General features: G+C 38.7%; 2 protein-coding genes and 1 pseudogene across 2 annotated transcripts; all 3 read left to right on the top strand.

The window, feature by feature from the left end:
• Positions 1 to 4,040: 4,040 nt before the first annotated feature.
• Positions 4,041 to 5,078, top strand: LOC148907528 (uncharacterized; annotated as a pseudogene).
• Positions 5,079 to 13,754: 8,676 nt separating this feature from the next.
• LOC148907527 (V(D)J recombination-activating protein 1-like) lies at positions 13,755 to 15,321 on the top strand. Its single transcript, XM_089035290.1, has 2 exons — positions 13,755 to 14,666; positions 15,118 to 15,321. Exons 1-2 carry the CDS (start codon positions 13,755 to 13,757, stop codon positions 15,319 to 15,321), a joined length of 1,116 nt encoding a protein of 371 aa, XP_088891416.1.
• A 79-nt stretch (positions 15,322 to 15,400) lies between these two features.
• LOC148907526 (uncharacterized) lies at positions 15,401 to 16,631 on the top strand. Its single transcript, XM_089035289.1, has 3 exons — positions 15,401 to 15,619; positions 16,137 to 16,245; positions 16,427 to 16,631. Exons 1-3 carry the CDS (start codon positions 15,490 to 15,492, stop codon positions 16,629 to 16,631), a joined length of 444 nt encoding a protein of 147 aa, XP_088891415.1. The 5' UTR covers positions 15,401 to 15,489.
• The last annotated feature ends 293 nt before the right edge of the window (positions 16,632 to 16,924 follow it).

Here is a 16,924-nt window from a genome sequence, read left to right as displayed (position 1 = left end):
TCGTCTTACCGCTGCCTCCCGTACCGTAAAGGTAAGAGAAGCGTTGGTAGGAAATAGGGTCCTTTACGGTTGGCATGGGCCTCATTGTGGGCATTACGACGCCCCAAGTATTTTCTCCGTGATATTCTACACGTTCTCTCCATGCTTTTATCTCCTCATCTTTAACGCGCCATTGTCCACTTTCTGCGAGTTCATCGGCAGTGTAGAATTCCTTCATCTTTTCCAATACGTGCAGTTTCACACATAGGGAATCCGTGGCTACGCGTGGAATGTCTTCTTTGTCAAACCGCAAGAGCATTGCGAGAAGGTTAATGTGCGCGTAGGCTAACATGCTGGCGCGGAGGTGGTAATATTGCGGTCGATGGTCCTGGTAATAACACAGCGCATTCCATTCGTGCAGCTGATCTTCTACGAGGTAATCCCATTTCTCTACAGACACCATCGTTCCTTGATCGTGGGCACGTTTTATGAGGAAGCTTAACTCTCCTTCGTCTGTTATTAAACGCCGTTGCATGTGCTTCTCTCCCTCCTTAGCGCCCTGGGTAAATTTGCCTATGACAATTCGGGCGGTTGGGTTGTGCTCTGGGAGCCACTTCGTGTAGGCGCTATGGCAAAGTATGGCTTCATGCGCTGTGTATTTCAGGAGCTTACGCTCTTCAAAGAACTTTAACAATGGCACTGGTATCCATTCTTTCTCTTGTAGATGCTTCCCGTACCATGCGTACATTATGGGGTGCAAGTCTTTAGCCAACTTCCAAGAGGTCAGCCTTACGAATCCCGTAGCTGGCGCGTCGTAGCTGCCGTCTAAGGACACACGAAAGAACTGTGAATCTGGATGGCCGTAGCGGTCGTAATATTCCTTACAATCTCCCAGGCCTTTAAATGACGCAGGATAGCAGTGCTTCATGTCTAAGGACACGTATTCTTCCTCGTCGTATTCCATGTTCCAAAGACCGCCATGGCCGTGTTCTACGCAGGCTTTGGCTATGTCTTTGAATTCTTTGGGGGTCGGTTTCCACCCATTCCTTCTTTTTGCGGCTAAGAAGTCCAAACTACGAGAGCTGAGGACCTCGTCTGAGAAGTTTTCCCCAAGGGTTTCACAGGCGCTTTGGTTGCCCTGGTGTTCGATTTCCGAGCGATACAAAGTGCCGTCTTGGGTCATAAACTGGCTTCCTTCCGAATCCATTAACCATATTGAGTTCTCATGAATCAAGTTAACCAACGGGGAGGTTTCGTAGACCTTGGTTTCTTTCTTTCGCGGGAATCGAAGTTCTCCCCAAGCGTGTCCGTTATGCTGGTAGATGACTATAGGAGCACCTCTGCTGCCGTATTTATGTGTCCCAGGGTAAATGTACCCGTCTGTGATGTCTTTCACGTGTATGCGCCTTTCTAAGAGGGTTTCTAATTTCTTTATGTTGTCTATCGTAGCCCCAGCTTTGTAGGTGGCGTTTTCCCATTTCCTGATGGCTTCTTTCCTTTTCGGAGTTAACTTACCTCCGCGGGCGGAATCTTCAAAGAACTCCCTTACCAGTTTCCCGACACAGTTGCCGGGATGTTGCATTGGCTTGAGTTTTCTAACGTCTGGCTCTTTGATCTCATACGCACCGTACATAACTACCGTAACAGGGTAAGCAACCTCGTAGAACAGCGCGTCGATGCCTACCAGCGCTCCGGGGCGCGTTTGCTTATTTAAAACAAACAGGTTCTGCTTACCAGACGCCCGAATAGGGTTACGGCCTCTTTCTATTGCCCAGTCGCCGTCGTAATACTTTATAAACGTTAACTGTAAACGGTAGTTACCTTCAGGCATCAGGTCTATTATCTTTTCGGCTCTTTCTTCATCCATGATTTCTTCTGTGTCTCCTTCTGTGAACGTCGTGAAGGCGAAGTCGGCGTCCAAACGATCCAATACCTGGGTTCGCAGCTTGCGTACAGTTTTGTTTTGAATGCGCGCGATGTTGTCCATCTATATCTAGGAAATATTTTAACCTTCGTTTGCGACACAAATATTTTAACTTAATACATAGATTTCGCAAACACAGCAGCAGTAAGGGAATCATTGTGTGGGTAATACCCGCTGCCGACGCATGCATTTAGAGGGGCCTGAAACGTGGGTAATACCCGCGAAATTCGATGCTTGGTGATTCGGATTTCGCGAGTCCCCCTTACTGCTGCTGATTCTGATGATTAGTAATTTCTATCACTAAGGTAGCCACAGTATGCATTTTTTAAATTCAAATTGTCAGTTAACTTAAATATTTCAAGATTTTTACATTTCATTCTGTAAACATGCATACTGTTTTTGTGTCTTAAAAAATGACCAGATTTGTTTCAATTGTCAAACTTTCTGACTTGAATTTGTAAACTATATGTAATATAAAACAAAATTAAATTCAGTTTATTTATTAAAACCCTTTTTTTAGTGCAGTAGTGTCCAAGTTTTTGATTGCTCGTTTTTAGTCAATAAGCTTATCAGTCAATATGGTCGCCTGGCCTGTAGACCAACAACTATATTAGTTTTATCGCTATAGTTAAGGGGATTTTTAGTTATTTAGTGCGCTAATTTACCTTTTGTCACCCAAAAAAAACACCCGAATCCGCCATCTTTTTTTACATTCTCGCATAGCTAGCTGTAAAATGCCAGCCAAAATGGCCGATTTGATCACGTGACCTCTTAGTGCAAGTCGTCTATTATAGAATTTAGTGTATTATGACTATGAGCTACGCCGAAGTAACCGCTGGGCACAAGCCAGTTAAGGAAAGTACAGCTGAAGTCAACTACTCTGCGTTCCAGCAGAGCACCGAAGATGATGCCTTGGCAATTGCTTTTTACCGCGTGCTAATCACGGATCATTTGCTTTGTACGAATCACGCGTAAGAACTTGTTTACATGTTTCTTGGGTCCATCTGATGATGTCGTTTTAAGCCAAGAACAAAATTAACTGCTCATTTTTCTTACAGCGAGGACACTCATCAGTTTAGTTTTTTAAAGTAATTAATCTATGAAATAGGTCACGGTCACCTTGTCACGTTGCTATATTTACGTCTCAGCCACGTTTTAATCCCCATTATTGGATTATGACAGTACAGAGTAATGAAATAAAACTTTCCAGATATACGATTCTTAAAACATTGTAAACTGGTCTTAAAGCGTATATCAGGTCTAGAATTTTTTACGGTTTTGGCATCTCTAGATGATATAGATAAATACTCCAACAAAACTTTTCGATTTCGAATTTTTTCACTTCGAAATCAGCCTTTAAAGTTAGATGCCCAGTCGTGTTGGCCATGTTTTGGGAGATGCTAATGGACTGGCACTAGTTTTTCTGTGACGTACATTCGGTGACACAGTTTCGTTCGGCCTTTGGGAGTATTGTAAATATGCCTAGTAGGTGCGTGGTTGGAGGGTGTTCAAATATAACGAAGAAAGGCATAAAAATTCATACGATCCTTTATTTCAATGATGACCGACCAATAGCAAAAGCTAGAAGGAAAAGATGGGTCGATTTTGTGTTAAAAAGACGAGCAAAATGGACGCCTAGGGCGAATTCGGCAATACGCTCGGAGCACTTTACTCCAGAGGACTACAGTCAGCGTTACTCTTTCTGAGAAGACGATAGAAAGCTAGCACACTTAGTAAAGGATGAAACCGGAATTGTGTTATACCCAAAAAGTTACCCAGTTCCATCAACAAATTCAGCTGAAGCCAACATTTCTCAAAGAAATCGCCGAAAGGTAAGTCGTCGATTGATAATAATAAATGTCACACATATTGAACTATATGCCCCAACTCTATCGTTTGTTTACTATATAGATTCTTAGAGACATGATCGCTGCTAGTACTGGTGAGTCCAGAGAAGCTATGGGACCTGTAAGAGAGCCTGAGAATGAAGACAGGTTACCTGTAGACAATGTAGATGAGCCTGATAAAGTAATCAGTGCCGAGGATTGTTCTTCAGCGAGGGATTTCAGGAATGAGTAAATAGTTCAGCAGTTGAAAGTTCGGAACACAAGTCGATGAAAGATTAGTAAACAACGACATGGACTTATATCAAACAGCTAATAATCCAGATAAGTATGATGAATTAGATCCTGACAATTTGCTTATAACTCCATCATCCAATTATTATGATCTAGAAAAAATCAATAATTTAATTGATAATAGTCGATCAAAGTCAATATTCATGTTACACTGTAATGTCAGGAGTTTACCTAGGAATTTTGATCGACTACATAATCTGTTAAATTGCTTCCACAATAGGCCTGATATATTAGCAGTAACAGAAACTAAACTCAGTGATCAAACAGTAGTTAGCATTGATTTAGATAATTATAATTTTTTTCATTTCAATTCTCCAACCATGGCTGGTGGAGCTGGTTTATATGTCTCTAAAGAATTGCAAGTTATTGTCAGAGATGATTTAAAGTTTAATACAGCTCAGGCTGAGTCATGCTGGATTGAATTGAGTCTGAGAATGAGTTGAGAATGAGTCTGGTAACAAAAATAATACGATAATTGGATGCATATATCGGCATCCAACAGCTAATCTAAGTTCATTTACTAGTGAACTAGAAAACATTTTAAAATCTCTAAATCAAACTAGGAAAAATGTCTATATCCTTGGAGATATGAATATAGATTTTTTAAAATATAACTCTCATATTCAGACTGGACTGAAGAATACTTAGGTATGCTATATTTACAAACTTTATTGCCTATTATTAGCAAACCAACCAGAATTACTGACCATACAGCCACGTTGATTGACCACATATATACAAATGTTGTCTCCCAATCAATTATCTCAGGTATTGCGTGTATGGATATTTTGGATCATCTTTCCGTATTCTGTGTTGATGAATCAATTTCAAAAACTTATAAGAAGAAAACAAATTTTCGTGATTACTCTAAATTTGATAAAGAAAAATATATTGAGGAGATTAATAATTATGATTGGAATGAAGTTTTCAATAAAAATAAAAATCTGAATGAGTTGTCTGCAGAAATATTAGATAAGATACAAGTAATAACCAATAAATATGCTCCCATTAGAACAGCATCTAATGCAAAACTTTGACAATTGGCTAAACCTTGGTTAACTAACTGTTTGTTGAAATCTATAAAACATAAACAAAAAAATGTATTATACACACTTTTTAAGTAAAGACCCGGCAAAAAAGATGCAATATAAACAATACAATAATTTATTGACTAAACTAAAACATATAGCAAAACAAGATTATTATACGCAATCCTTTCAGAAATGTCAGCAAAATATGAAGACAACATGGAGATTAATAGGTACATTAATTAAAAGGAAAACTAAAGCCTCACTTTCTCCAGCAAAATTGATTATTAATGATATTGCTTATACAAGGAAACAAGATATGGCAAATCAATTTAATAATTATTTTGTCAATATAGGCCCGGATCTTGCAGGCCTGATCAAAGACAGTAATGATGATCCTAAAAGGTATATTAATAGTAATCCAGTCAAGAGTTTTTACCTTTCCCAAATTGATGCAAGTATAGTTAAGGAACATTTTTCTTCTCTAAATGAGAAAAAGACATCTATTGATGTCCCTATTAAGCTTATCAAGCTGGCCAGTGAGCCTCTCTCTGAGATCTTTGTCCGTATCTATAATATGTCTATTTCTTCGGGTATTGTACCCAATTCTTTTACAATTTCTAAAGTAACTCCAATTTTCAAAGGTGGTTTATCAACAGACCCTGGTAATTACAGACCAATTGCAAGACAATCACCTTTTTGCAAAGTATTTGAGAGAATTGTATATGACCAATTGATAAATTATCTTAATAAGCATAACATTTTATTTAAGTACCAATCTGGTTTTAGAAAAGATTATTCAACGGAGCAGGCAATACTTGAAATAACAGACAATCTTAAATCAGAAATTGATAATAAGAAAACTACATGTGGTATATTTTTGGACTTTAAAAAAGCATTTGACACTGTAGATCACAAAATCTTGTTAACTGCACTCATATGGTGTTCGTGGCCTTACATTAAAATGTTTTACTAATTACCTTGATAATCGTACTCAATATGTGAAGCTTGACGATATATTATCCGATTTGAATACAATCAAACGTGGAGTCCCCCAAGGGTCTATATTAGGGCCTCTACTCTTCATTATTTATTTAAATGACTTGCCAAATTCTTCAAATCTGTTGTCTTTCAGAATTTTTGCTGACGACACTAACATGATGATAATGCAATTGACTTAGAGAGAAAAATAAATGAAGAGCTGAAACTAGTCTTAGATTATTGTACAATAAATAAATCATCTGTGAATATGAAGAAAACTAACTATATGATAATTTCTTCTGCAAGGAGGAAAGTAAACATTCATATTCCTAATTTAAATTGTGTTAGTGAACTTAAGTATTTAGGTGTATTTCTTGATGATAATCTTAACTGGAAGTCTCAGATCAGACATGTAAACAATAAATTAGCTAAAAATTTAGGAATAATATATAATCTTAGATATTATCTCAACCTCTCAACATTCAAACAAATTTATTATACATTAATTTATCCTTATATGACATATGGGGTGACGAGTTGGGGTAACACATAAAACTAGTTTAACCAAAATTATTACTAAACAAAACAAATGTATAAGAGCTATGTTTTTCGCACATAGTCGAGAGAATGCAGATCCTTATTATAAATTACTAGATATATTGAAATATGAAAATATTTTTAAGTTGAAAATTTCAGAATTAACACACAAAATTGCTCAAAAAAGTGAAGTACTGCCTCATATATTTTTGGACTTTCTTACAGCAGTTTCTACAGTCCACCAATATAATACAAGATATTCTGCGAAAGCTAATTTTTATGTTTCAAAAATTAGAACTAATTATGGAAAATTACCATTTAAATATTCAGCAATCAAAATATGGGAACAAATTCCTGATAGTCTTAAGTCCCAATCATTTAAGACATTTAAAAAGAATTATAAAAACATTTATTATCTATACAATAACATATATTTCTTCTATAATAATATTTTTTTCTTTTCTTGCCATTTCTCTTATCTGTATTAAAATATGTATTTGCATATTATATCGTGTAAATATATAACTGTATATAAAAATAGTGTAAATAAACAAGTTGAAGTTGAAGTTTCAGCACCCAGGCTCCAGGTTGCTTGGTTTGCAAAAAGTTTAAAGAAGAAAAACGATTGCTGCATTGTAAATGCATCGACTTAAAAAACAAGATCGCTTCTCTGGCAAAGGCACTCACTCCAAAATCGTCCTGTGGTATTCAGTGCGATTTAACACAGATAACCGACCATGAAAAAGGTCTTGGAGAAAGGATCGGAGAGAATTTGGAACAAGACGATGAATATGTAAATATGGAAGTGGAGGAAGATGATGAGGATACAGTTGACTATGATATTACAGAGGAAGAGCCTGAGAGTATCCCTGATGACGTTGACTATCACCCCTACACGGAAACTGAAACCGAGGATGAGAGCATTTGACAGGAAAGAGGTATGGAATAAATTTGATCTTTATAGTTTAAGTTTTGACAAAAAATAATTTGTTTTGTTGTTGTCTTACAGATTAAAATCAAGCAACTATAGCACTAGAACTGAGCCTAACTACACTGTCTTCTTGTCCAAGCTGTTATTATTGTTCTCCTTCTGCCGCTCCTGCAAGACTGAAAACCCCATCGTGACATACCGAGAAGTAGGGACTATGGTCAATATCACAACTACTTGCCTCCTTGAATATTGGTACACCCTGAAGGCTAAACATGCTGTTCTGGTTTTTGTTCTAAAATTACAGCACTTCTAAAAGTATTTTCACTTCACTCCAGTGAAGATCGACAACAGTAGCTGAATGGACACGTTACAAAATATCATCAGAGCATGTGCATGATCATTACCATCGCATACTGGAATGCACACATTCTGAGCTTGGGAAATAATAGAGGCATAATTAGCGGACTATGTGTGTTTCTTTGCGTTGTTAAATTCTATGCGCCAGTACGTTTTTTGTTTGTTGATACTAAACTAAATATTATTACATACTAATTGGTAAGTAGGAGTTTCACGATATGATGGTGTGCACTTTAACTCTAAAGTACGCATAATACTATAATACTGGTTTAGCCCAGCATGGTGGTCGAATGCCGTAGAACCGACGGAAACGCACGAAAACGCATGAGTATACATGTATCCCATAATGCTTTTTGGGTTTAGCTTATCTTTTGGAGTGACAAACTTAATTGAAATAAGTGTATACACTATAGTCAACAGTGAGTCTCCGGTTGACCTTCTATATGCACATATGCACCCTATAGACATAGACACTTGTACATATACACTCTAGTCAACAGTGAGTCTCGGGCTGACCTTCCATATACACATATACACCCTATACACTTTTATATATGTACACATAGACACTTGTACATATACGCTATAGTCTACAGTGAGTCTCAGGCTGACCTACGGTATACACATATACACCCTATAAACATAGACACTTTTGTATACACCAAATTTCGGTACTCTGAAATGTGTATTCTATTTGCATATAGACATGTAAAAATGCACACCAGAGCAAAGTCGGTCTACCTAGATTAACATGCCAAAGCCATGATGCACAAAATGTGCACACGAAGGGAAAAACCATTCGGTCTTAGCTTTGATGATAACCTCTTTTGAACCCGACAATGTTTTTTCAATTAGGTGTATGTTCACATATGCATGTCTCAGGCATCTAAGATATGCGCACATACTATAAAAATCGTAATATTTAGCGGATCTCATGGTTTTTAAAAAAATAATTTTCATAACGATATTGGCAATCATATATTTAACATAATAGTATATTATCAATATTAATCACATTCATAGAAACCTATTTTTTCTAAACTAATTTAACTATAACTTAGTCTTGTTAATTAAGTTAATTGATCGTGCATTTAAGTAAAAACCTATGAATATTTAGAGTAAATTTTTTTCACATTCCCCTAAACATTGGGTGGGTCTCCCCTCAAAAAGTACCTTATTACTGTATTGTGACAATTAGGTAGTTTTCATCGGCGTAGGAAATGAAATCACTATAAATAATTAATTAGTTAAAAAAGTAAAGATCACATATTACATTGTCATTTGCCATCTTGGCCAAGATATGAGCACAGCTGATGTTCAAAGAGTAAAAGTTTGAACTTCTCTTGCTTTCTAAAATGATCAAGATTTAAGTTGATGTCTATTTTTTAGATTACCTGTCAAACCCCTTAAGGATGCAGCTTTGATTACAGAGTTAAGAGTGACTGTCTGTAACCATCGAGCAAAACGTGGCAAACTTCAAAAAATCGATTTCGCTCATACTTTCAAGTTAGATAGGGTAATGTATCCTAAGAATCGCTGTATAGTTGGTTTGATCAAATAACGCTTTATTATGGAGAAAAATGGAATTTTTCAAACACTCCCGAAAACGCCGTTCGTGACAGTAAATTTTGACTCAACTTTCGCGGCTGCTGGACAAAAAATAAGCAACACTGGGAATTAAAACAACCCATATTCTTGAAGAACAATCTATTGAGTACGATATGCGTGACTTTGGGATCAATTGTACAATTTTAAGATAACAAAATAATTTTATTCGCTAGACGTGTGTTTAGAGTATCAAAAAGTAGGTCTTACAAAAATATTCATTCTGAATGTGCTTAACCTCTTAGTCGCGTGAAACTTCGCTGGTTGATTAGTCAGATGTTGGTCTTTCTAGAGTAGTATAGGGGATGGGGGTTCCAGCGCAACGACCACCGGAGGATTACCCGTCTAAAGTGAATTCCTCGATTCGTACCGCGATTACCCGCATCCCGTGTTTACGTAGTTAAATATGTTAGTCTATATATGGAGTGCGAAGAATGTAAGAGAGCTTTTAAGAAAGAAGTGGACTTAAAGAAGCATTTGAAGATGAAGTCGAAATGTATGAGCAGCTATGATTGTGGATGTGGTAAGAAGTTTGAGACTAAGGTTAAATTGTTTTGGCATTGTCAGGATTGTGAGTATGACTACGACGATCTGAAAAGGGTCTGGAATTAGGTATAAGATATCTCCTATTATATAGATGGAATCCCAAAGCAATTTCGAAACGGTGTCAATACCCGGTAACGGTGAGATTGATGTTAGACAGTTTTGGCGTCAGTCAGAAAGGAAGGTCAAGAGAACGCTTCGAAAAGGTATAGAAGAATTAGGAGCCCTGAAAGCGAGTATAATGGTAGAAGTAAGTTTATCAAAAGACGAGGCAACGACGACAGCAATGCTGCGATCAAAGTCACTGGTTATATTAGAGTCCACGAATCTGGATAGGTCACTCAGCGAAGCCTTAGAAGCAATAATGGAATCGCTGTCTAACTACACGAAAGAAGGATCAGGTTGGACAGTGGAGGAGGTAGAAGGTATGGAGGTTAGCATGGCAAGGTACGTGCCGATACGAGGAGGAAGTTACGTACCCCTGCCGGTGTGGGTAGAAAGGAAGAAAGCCATAGTGAACGTAAAGAATGACGACAACCGCTGCTTTATGTGGGCAATACGATCCGCACTGTATCCAGTAGATAAGGATCCCTGTAGGACAAGTAAGTATCCCACAGACGATTTAGAGTGGGATGGTGTGGAATTTCCCATGCAGTTGATAGACATACCGATATTCGAGCAGGAAAATGACCTAGCCATTAACGTTTACGGAGTCAGAGACCAAACGATAGTGCCACTAGTGCTGTCAAAGAGTAAAGGAGAACGAATACACCTCTTCTACCACGGCGGACATTATTCGTGGGTTAAACATGTTAGCAGACTATTTTACAGACACACCAAACACAAAGGCAAGAAATACTTCTGCGACTGTTGTTTGTTATCCTTTACCAGCGTTAAAGCTCTAAAGGATCACGATGAAATATGTCGCGGAGTCGAAGAAGTGGCGCAACGGATCCAGATGCCCACAGATAAGAACCTATTGTACTCAGACCATCAAAAGCAGATGCAGGTGCCTTACGTGATATATGCAGACTTTGAAGCGTTGATAACTAAGGAAGAGCAGAAAAGTGGTGCCACGAATAAGGTGGGATTACACGAGATCTGCTCCTTTGGTTACATAGTAGTCAGATCAGATGGTAAGGCCGACCCTCCTGTGATTTACCGAGGTAAGAACGCAGCTAATAAGTTTCTAGAAGCATTGCGAGAAGAGGAGGAAGAGATAAGAGAACAATTAAGACGCCCAAAGAAGATGGTATTTACCAGAGAGAACCAGGAGGCTTTTACCAAGGCAAAGAAATGCCACATTTGCCAACATACGCTTCTCCAGTTTGGAAGACGAGCCAAGAAAGCGTGGGACGAAGATGGAAAGTATTTAGGAGAAGCTCATTTTAAATGCGGGAAGTATGCTAAGAAGGGTGAGAAGCCGGGAAAGCCTTCCACCCACTGCATTCATTGTCATAAAGCATTCGTTGAGGATTTCTATGTGGATAAGGTTAGAGATCACTGCCACATCACGGGTAAATACAGAGGAGCGGCTCATTGGAAATGCAATATAAACTTCAAAGTAGACCCAGAAATGGAAATACCCGTATTCTTTCACAATTTAAGGGGTTACGACAGTCACTTACTCTTACAAGGAACAGACGGCTCCGAAGTAAAGTGCATACCCAACAACAAAGAAAGGTACATGTCCGAAACCGTAGGCAAGCTGAAGTTCTTAGACTCGCAGCAGTTCATGGCGGACTCCTTAGCAAACTTGGTTAAATACAACACGGAGTTCCCCATTTCCAGTCAATACGGCGCGGAAAGGAAAGGAGTCTACCCATACGAATACATGGACTCCTGGGAGCGATTCGAAGAGCCCCTACCACCCAAAGAGAGATTCTACAGCACCCTAAACGAGTCTGGTATAAAGGACGAGGAGTACCAGCATGCGTTAGATGTGTGGGAAAAGTACTCCTGTGAGAATATGGGAGAATACCACGACATCTACCTACGTTCAGACGTAGTGCTGCTCGCAGATGTTTTCCAAAGCTTTCGAAAGATGGCAATGGAATACTACGGGTTGGATCCAGCGAACTTCTACACGGCTCCTGGGCTTAGTTGGAGTGCGCCTCTAAAGAAGACAAACGCGCAACTGGATTTCCTAACGGAATACGATATGTACCGCTTCATGGAAGACGGTATCCGCGGCGGTGTTTGCGGACCCAGCAGACGATACGCAAAAGCGAACAATCCCACGGTGGAGTACGACCCGGAGAAGCCAACCACATACATCTTCTACTTAGACGCAAACAACCTCTACGGTTGGGCAATGTCGCAGTACTTACCTGTACGCGACTTCGAATGGGACAACATAAAGCCCATAGAGTTTTACCTAAACGTAGGTAAAGAAGACGACAAAGGTTACGTGCTGGAGGTGGACCTGGAATACCCAGAGCACTTGCACGACGCGCACAATGAGTTCCCATTAGCACCAGAAGCAATAGAAATACCATTTAAGCAGCTGAGTCCGCTGCAGAGGGAAATGTGCCCTGGCTACAAGCCATACAGGAAGCTAACGATGAACCTGATGGACAAGAAGAAGTACGTGGTGCATTACCGCAACCTGCAGTTCTATGTGCGCCACGGCTTACGCGTGAAGAAGATCCACCGCGTTTTGAAGTTCACGCAGGAACCATGGATGCACTCCTACATTGACTTTAACACGCAAAAGCGTACGCAGGCAAAGAATGACTTCGAAAAGAACCTGTTTAAACTAATGAACAATAGCGTATTTGGTAAGACAATGGAGAACATCCGCAAGCGTGTAAGCATAAAGATAGCCAGCACCAGAGAGGAAGCAGAAGCATACGTGTCACAGCCCGGGTTCGTCCGCTACGTAGAAATGTTAAACTTCTACGTGATTCACATGAAGAAAGCGAACCTATTCCTGAATAAACCCGTATACACGGGGTTTACAGTGCTGGACCTATCAAAGCTGCTCATGTATGAGTTTTACTACGACAAGCTAAAACCGAAATACGGTGGTAAGTGCCACCTCTTATACACCGACACCGATTCCTTGATACTAGAGGTGCAGACGGAAGACATTTACGAAGACTGTGTTCCCGACATCGATGAATACGACACCAGCGATTACCCACGCGACCACACGGCTGTTTCAATTACGACATTAGGTTCCAGGCGCGCGCGCGGCCAAATCGCGTTGCTAAGCTGCTTCTCTTCCTTGACAACGAAAATGGCGGCAATTTTGAAACTTTGTTTTCCTCATTTAGCAAAATTAAAACCGGTTTAAAAAACCTTTTCTTTCAAGTTAAGATTCCAAACACGAAATACAGGTAAGTTAATCTAATCTTTTATCGAAATTCATTTTATTTATGGAAGTAAAAACGTTTTTCTTCGCAAAAATCAGGGTTTTTCTACCGAGTTAAGTTTCATGGCTGAGCACGTAATCCTGAAAAATAAAGATATTCAATACGTGTTTACGGCTTCCACGAGCAAACAACATCGACAACTAAAACAAATTTTCGATTCTCATTTGATACGCATTTTAAAATTTAGAATACAGGTTAATGAAGTTTTTTTTGGTTTAGTCTAAAAGCTTTTTTATTGACAGATGAATGGCTTCCCTGAAAGCGTAGCAAGTTTATAGTAATGGAGTTTCACTTACGTGAACTAAAACTAAATAACATCGACAACTAAAACATATTTTCGATTCTCATTTAGTAATGGAGTTTCACTTGCGTGAACTGAAGGTATCTTGTCGTGTTTGTGGATTTAAGGCGGGAAACTCGCAAGGATATGTTTACAAAACGTCTACAAACCATGTTGCAGACAAATTACAAGTCGCATATGGTTTATCTGTCCAAGACGACGACGAAAATGTTCATCCACAAAATGTGTGTGTCAACTGTTACGTGAAAAGCTTTAACGCATGCAAAAATTTGAATTACAAGTGCAGCACTCAACCAGTTGTTTGGCACCCGCATGAAAAAGAAGACTGTGAAACATGCGAGAGTTTTGCAAGAAGAAACCGGGGAGGCAAAAAACCAAAGGCGAGAAAGGGAAGAGGACGCCCCAAACAAGGTTTAAGAAGCGATGGCATTAACCCTTTTCAAAAGGCAATATATATTCCTTTAGAAATAGTTCCGGCGGCGCTAATGAATCCCATGCCAAACATCGAGAGATTTTCCAATATTAGTGAGGAGCTGATCTGCCCTATTTGTCGTGAAGTACTGGACAGGCCATTACAAGCAAGTTGCGACCATTTTTTTTGTTACTCTTGCATCGAGAATTGGATTCATTACGTCGGAGACGGTGCTGGGTGTCCCGTATGCAAGAGGATAATTAAGATTCAAGAGCTTCGAAAGCCGCCCAGACTACTATTAAACCTCCTGTCAGCATCCTGTCTAGAATGTGCTATCTGTAAGTCCCTTGTAAAACTCGAACAGCTTGCACAACACGAGTCTAGCTGCACCTCTTACACGACTGGTCGATGCACCACGCTTGTTAGCGAAGTTCTGAAAACCCCGTTATCGGCTCCATTGTCGCAGGTAGAAGAGTCCCTGACAACTCATTTAATGAAACGAAAGTTGACCGCTTCCGATTCCCCTACCGTTGTTTTACGAACTGGCGGAACTGTAAGTATAGTAAAGTATGTGATTAGAATCTCAGTAGCGAATAGATTTTGAAAGCTAAACACCGAGTTTTGCAGCACGCAATGACGTGAGTGGATGAAGCAAGCCTCGAAAAATGATGGGGGGGGGGGGGGGGGGGGGGGGAGTCACTTCATGAATTAAATACATTCCATAGATTGTACTTTTTTGTGGCCGAAAACTGTACGCACCCAAGCCTCCCTCCTTCCCCACACTGCCAGCCCAGCCTCTCCCTTTGCAACGGCCATGAGTCTTAAACATCATTTGAAAGGTTAAAGAAAACAATCACTTGCAGCGTTGGCATATCAGTTTGATAGCGTTTGCTTAATGGTATGAGTTAAAACCATTTTCGTAGAGGGCGCAACTTCATTCTTTGCAGCCCTTACAAGTATCTATCCTATAGGCAGTGGAATAACCACATCTTCATTTGTGTCAGGAAAAGAAAGTTCAAGACATTCGGTCAAAGTCGTGGTGTGGAAAAGGGCCATGTAAGGAAGAACTTGACAAGCAATTAAAGCAGATTGGTGCTGAACGCCAGGCTTATCATGGTGGGACATTCAATGGCAACCACACACACAAATGTCTTAAGGTATTAAATTATGTTTTTGGAGGCTTTCATTTCCTCTATATAATACTATAAATAATTGTAAGCTACATATAATCTAAGTGGGAAAAGAAAAAAAAATTAAATATAGGTTTTTTTAATAAATAGATGGTTTTGTTCCTTCTCTTATCCCTTATTCATTACCTGTAGGAAACAAATATCAAGCTGTTAGTTGAGGTACCAGTTGTTGTCTCTAGTAAAGTAATGCCCAATTTAATACAAGAGGCCAATGATATGAAGCAGAAATTTAAAGAAACACTGGAATCATTTGGGAAATGCCACAGGATATATACTACGAAAGAAAAGCTATGCAATAGCCAAATCATAATCCTTGGTAAGATATGTATATTTAACAATAATAACATTTTATACACACTGGTTAACTAATTTTCAGAAACAGTGAGGGCAAAGGAATGTTTTCAAAGAGTATGTGCTATTCCCATTGGTTGCTTTGATAAATAAAAATAAGAATTTTTCATAAGTATTGTCACTCCAAAAAGATAAAAAAGCACATTTACATCAGGTCTATATTGTCTGTCCTCTTAATGGCAAAAAATTTAAGTTATTTTGACATTTTTTAAAGTACCAGTATTAATTAATGACGATTCGTGGCAAAAGAGGACAGACACATAAATAAACAGATCTACAGTACATTCAAAATATATATTATAGACCAAATTCAAAACTTGCACTGATGTGAGGCTTGAGTTGTGAACAAAGAGATATGGCGTGATTTGTTACGCCAGATCGCTTTGAGTCATGCCAGATCCCCTTGTTCACAACTTAAGCCTCACATCAGTGCAAGTTTTGGATTTGGTCTATAACATTGATAAGGTTGTCTTCCCTTTCAGAGAAAGAAATTGAAAGTTTCATGAAAGTGTACAGACAAAACTTTCCTCATGCAACTGTTTTGCCAAAAATGCATTTCTTAGAGGATCACATGATCACATGGGTTAAGAGGTATCAGTTATGTAGTAACTATTATAAAATAATAACTATAACTGTCATAATAATAATATACAGTAGTAATATAACAATAATGGTAATAACAATGATGATGAAGTTGATTGTAAAGAGTGTCATGAAATAATAAACTTGTGATCCTTATTGACCAATTTAACTACATGTAATAACTTTGTAGGTATGGAACTGGTATGGGGCTGCTTGGTGAGCAAGAGGTCGAATCAATTCATCATGAGATTAATGACCTCTTACGCTCCCACTCCTGCATAAGACGAGGCTGCGACAAGCTTGAAAAAGTCATGTTGGAGCAACACAGACGTTGTTATCCAGCAAACATGACAAAAACACCAAAAGTAAAGAAGCGAAAAGTCTGCGAAGAATAAAGAAAAATTTATATTTTTGCTTTACCAAGTTTCAAAAGCTACTGTAAATTGATCGAGAGATACTATAATTATAATATATCAATCTGAGGATAAACAATAATAAGGTTTACACAATATCAGATTTACATGTAAATAGATTGTATATAAAAATAGAAATGAATTTACATGAAACTAAAATTAAAATGTCCCCATCATTGGCTCCAAGAAAGTAAACAACCTGGACAAGAAGCCACACTTGATTTTGGGGGTAACACTTTTAGACGCGTGTAAAAAAAAGCGGGAAATTACACCGG

Source organism: Actinia tenebrosa, unplaced genomic scaffold (assembly GCF_029948245.1).
Source record: "Actinia tenebrosa isolate PJP-AT-01 unplaced genomic scaffold, QUT_ActTen_1.0 PGA_scaffold3__52_contigs__length_22856419, whole genome shotgun sequence".
NCBI classification, from domain to species: domain Eukaryota; kingdom Metazoa; phylum Cnidaria; class Anthozoa; order Actiniaria; family Actiniidae; genus Actinia; species Actinia tenebrosa.
Note: the sequence above shows the minus strand (reverse complement) of the source record. Positions and strands in the feature narration are given on the sequence as shown.

Bases quoted from the DNA above. Each gene is read 5' to 3' on its own strand.
- LOC148907527 (XM_089035290.1), top strand. From the start codon at position 13,755: ATGGAGTTTCACTTGCGTGAACTGAAGGTATCTTGTCGTGTTTGTGGA. The intron at 14,667-15,117 runs GTAAGTATAGTA...CATTTGTGTCAG, and splicing joins TTTTACGAACTGGCGGAACT to GAAAAGAAAGTTCAAGACAT.
- LOC148907526 (XM_089035289.1), top strand. From the start codon at position 15,490: ATGCCCAATTTAATACAAGAGGCCAATGATATGAAGCAGAAATTTAAA. The intron at 15,620-16,136 runs GTAAGATATGTA...CTTCCCTTTCAG, and splicing joins TAGCCAAATCATAATCCTTG to AGAAAGAAATTGAAAGTTTC. The intron at 16,246-16,426 runs GTATCAGTTATG...ATAACTTTGTAG, and splicing joins ATGATCACATGGGTTAAGAG to GTATGGAACTGGTATGGGGC.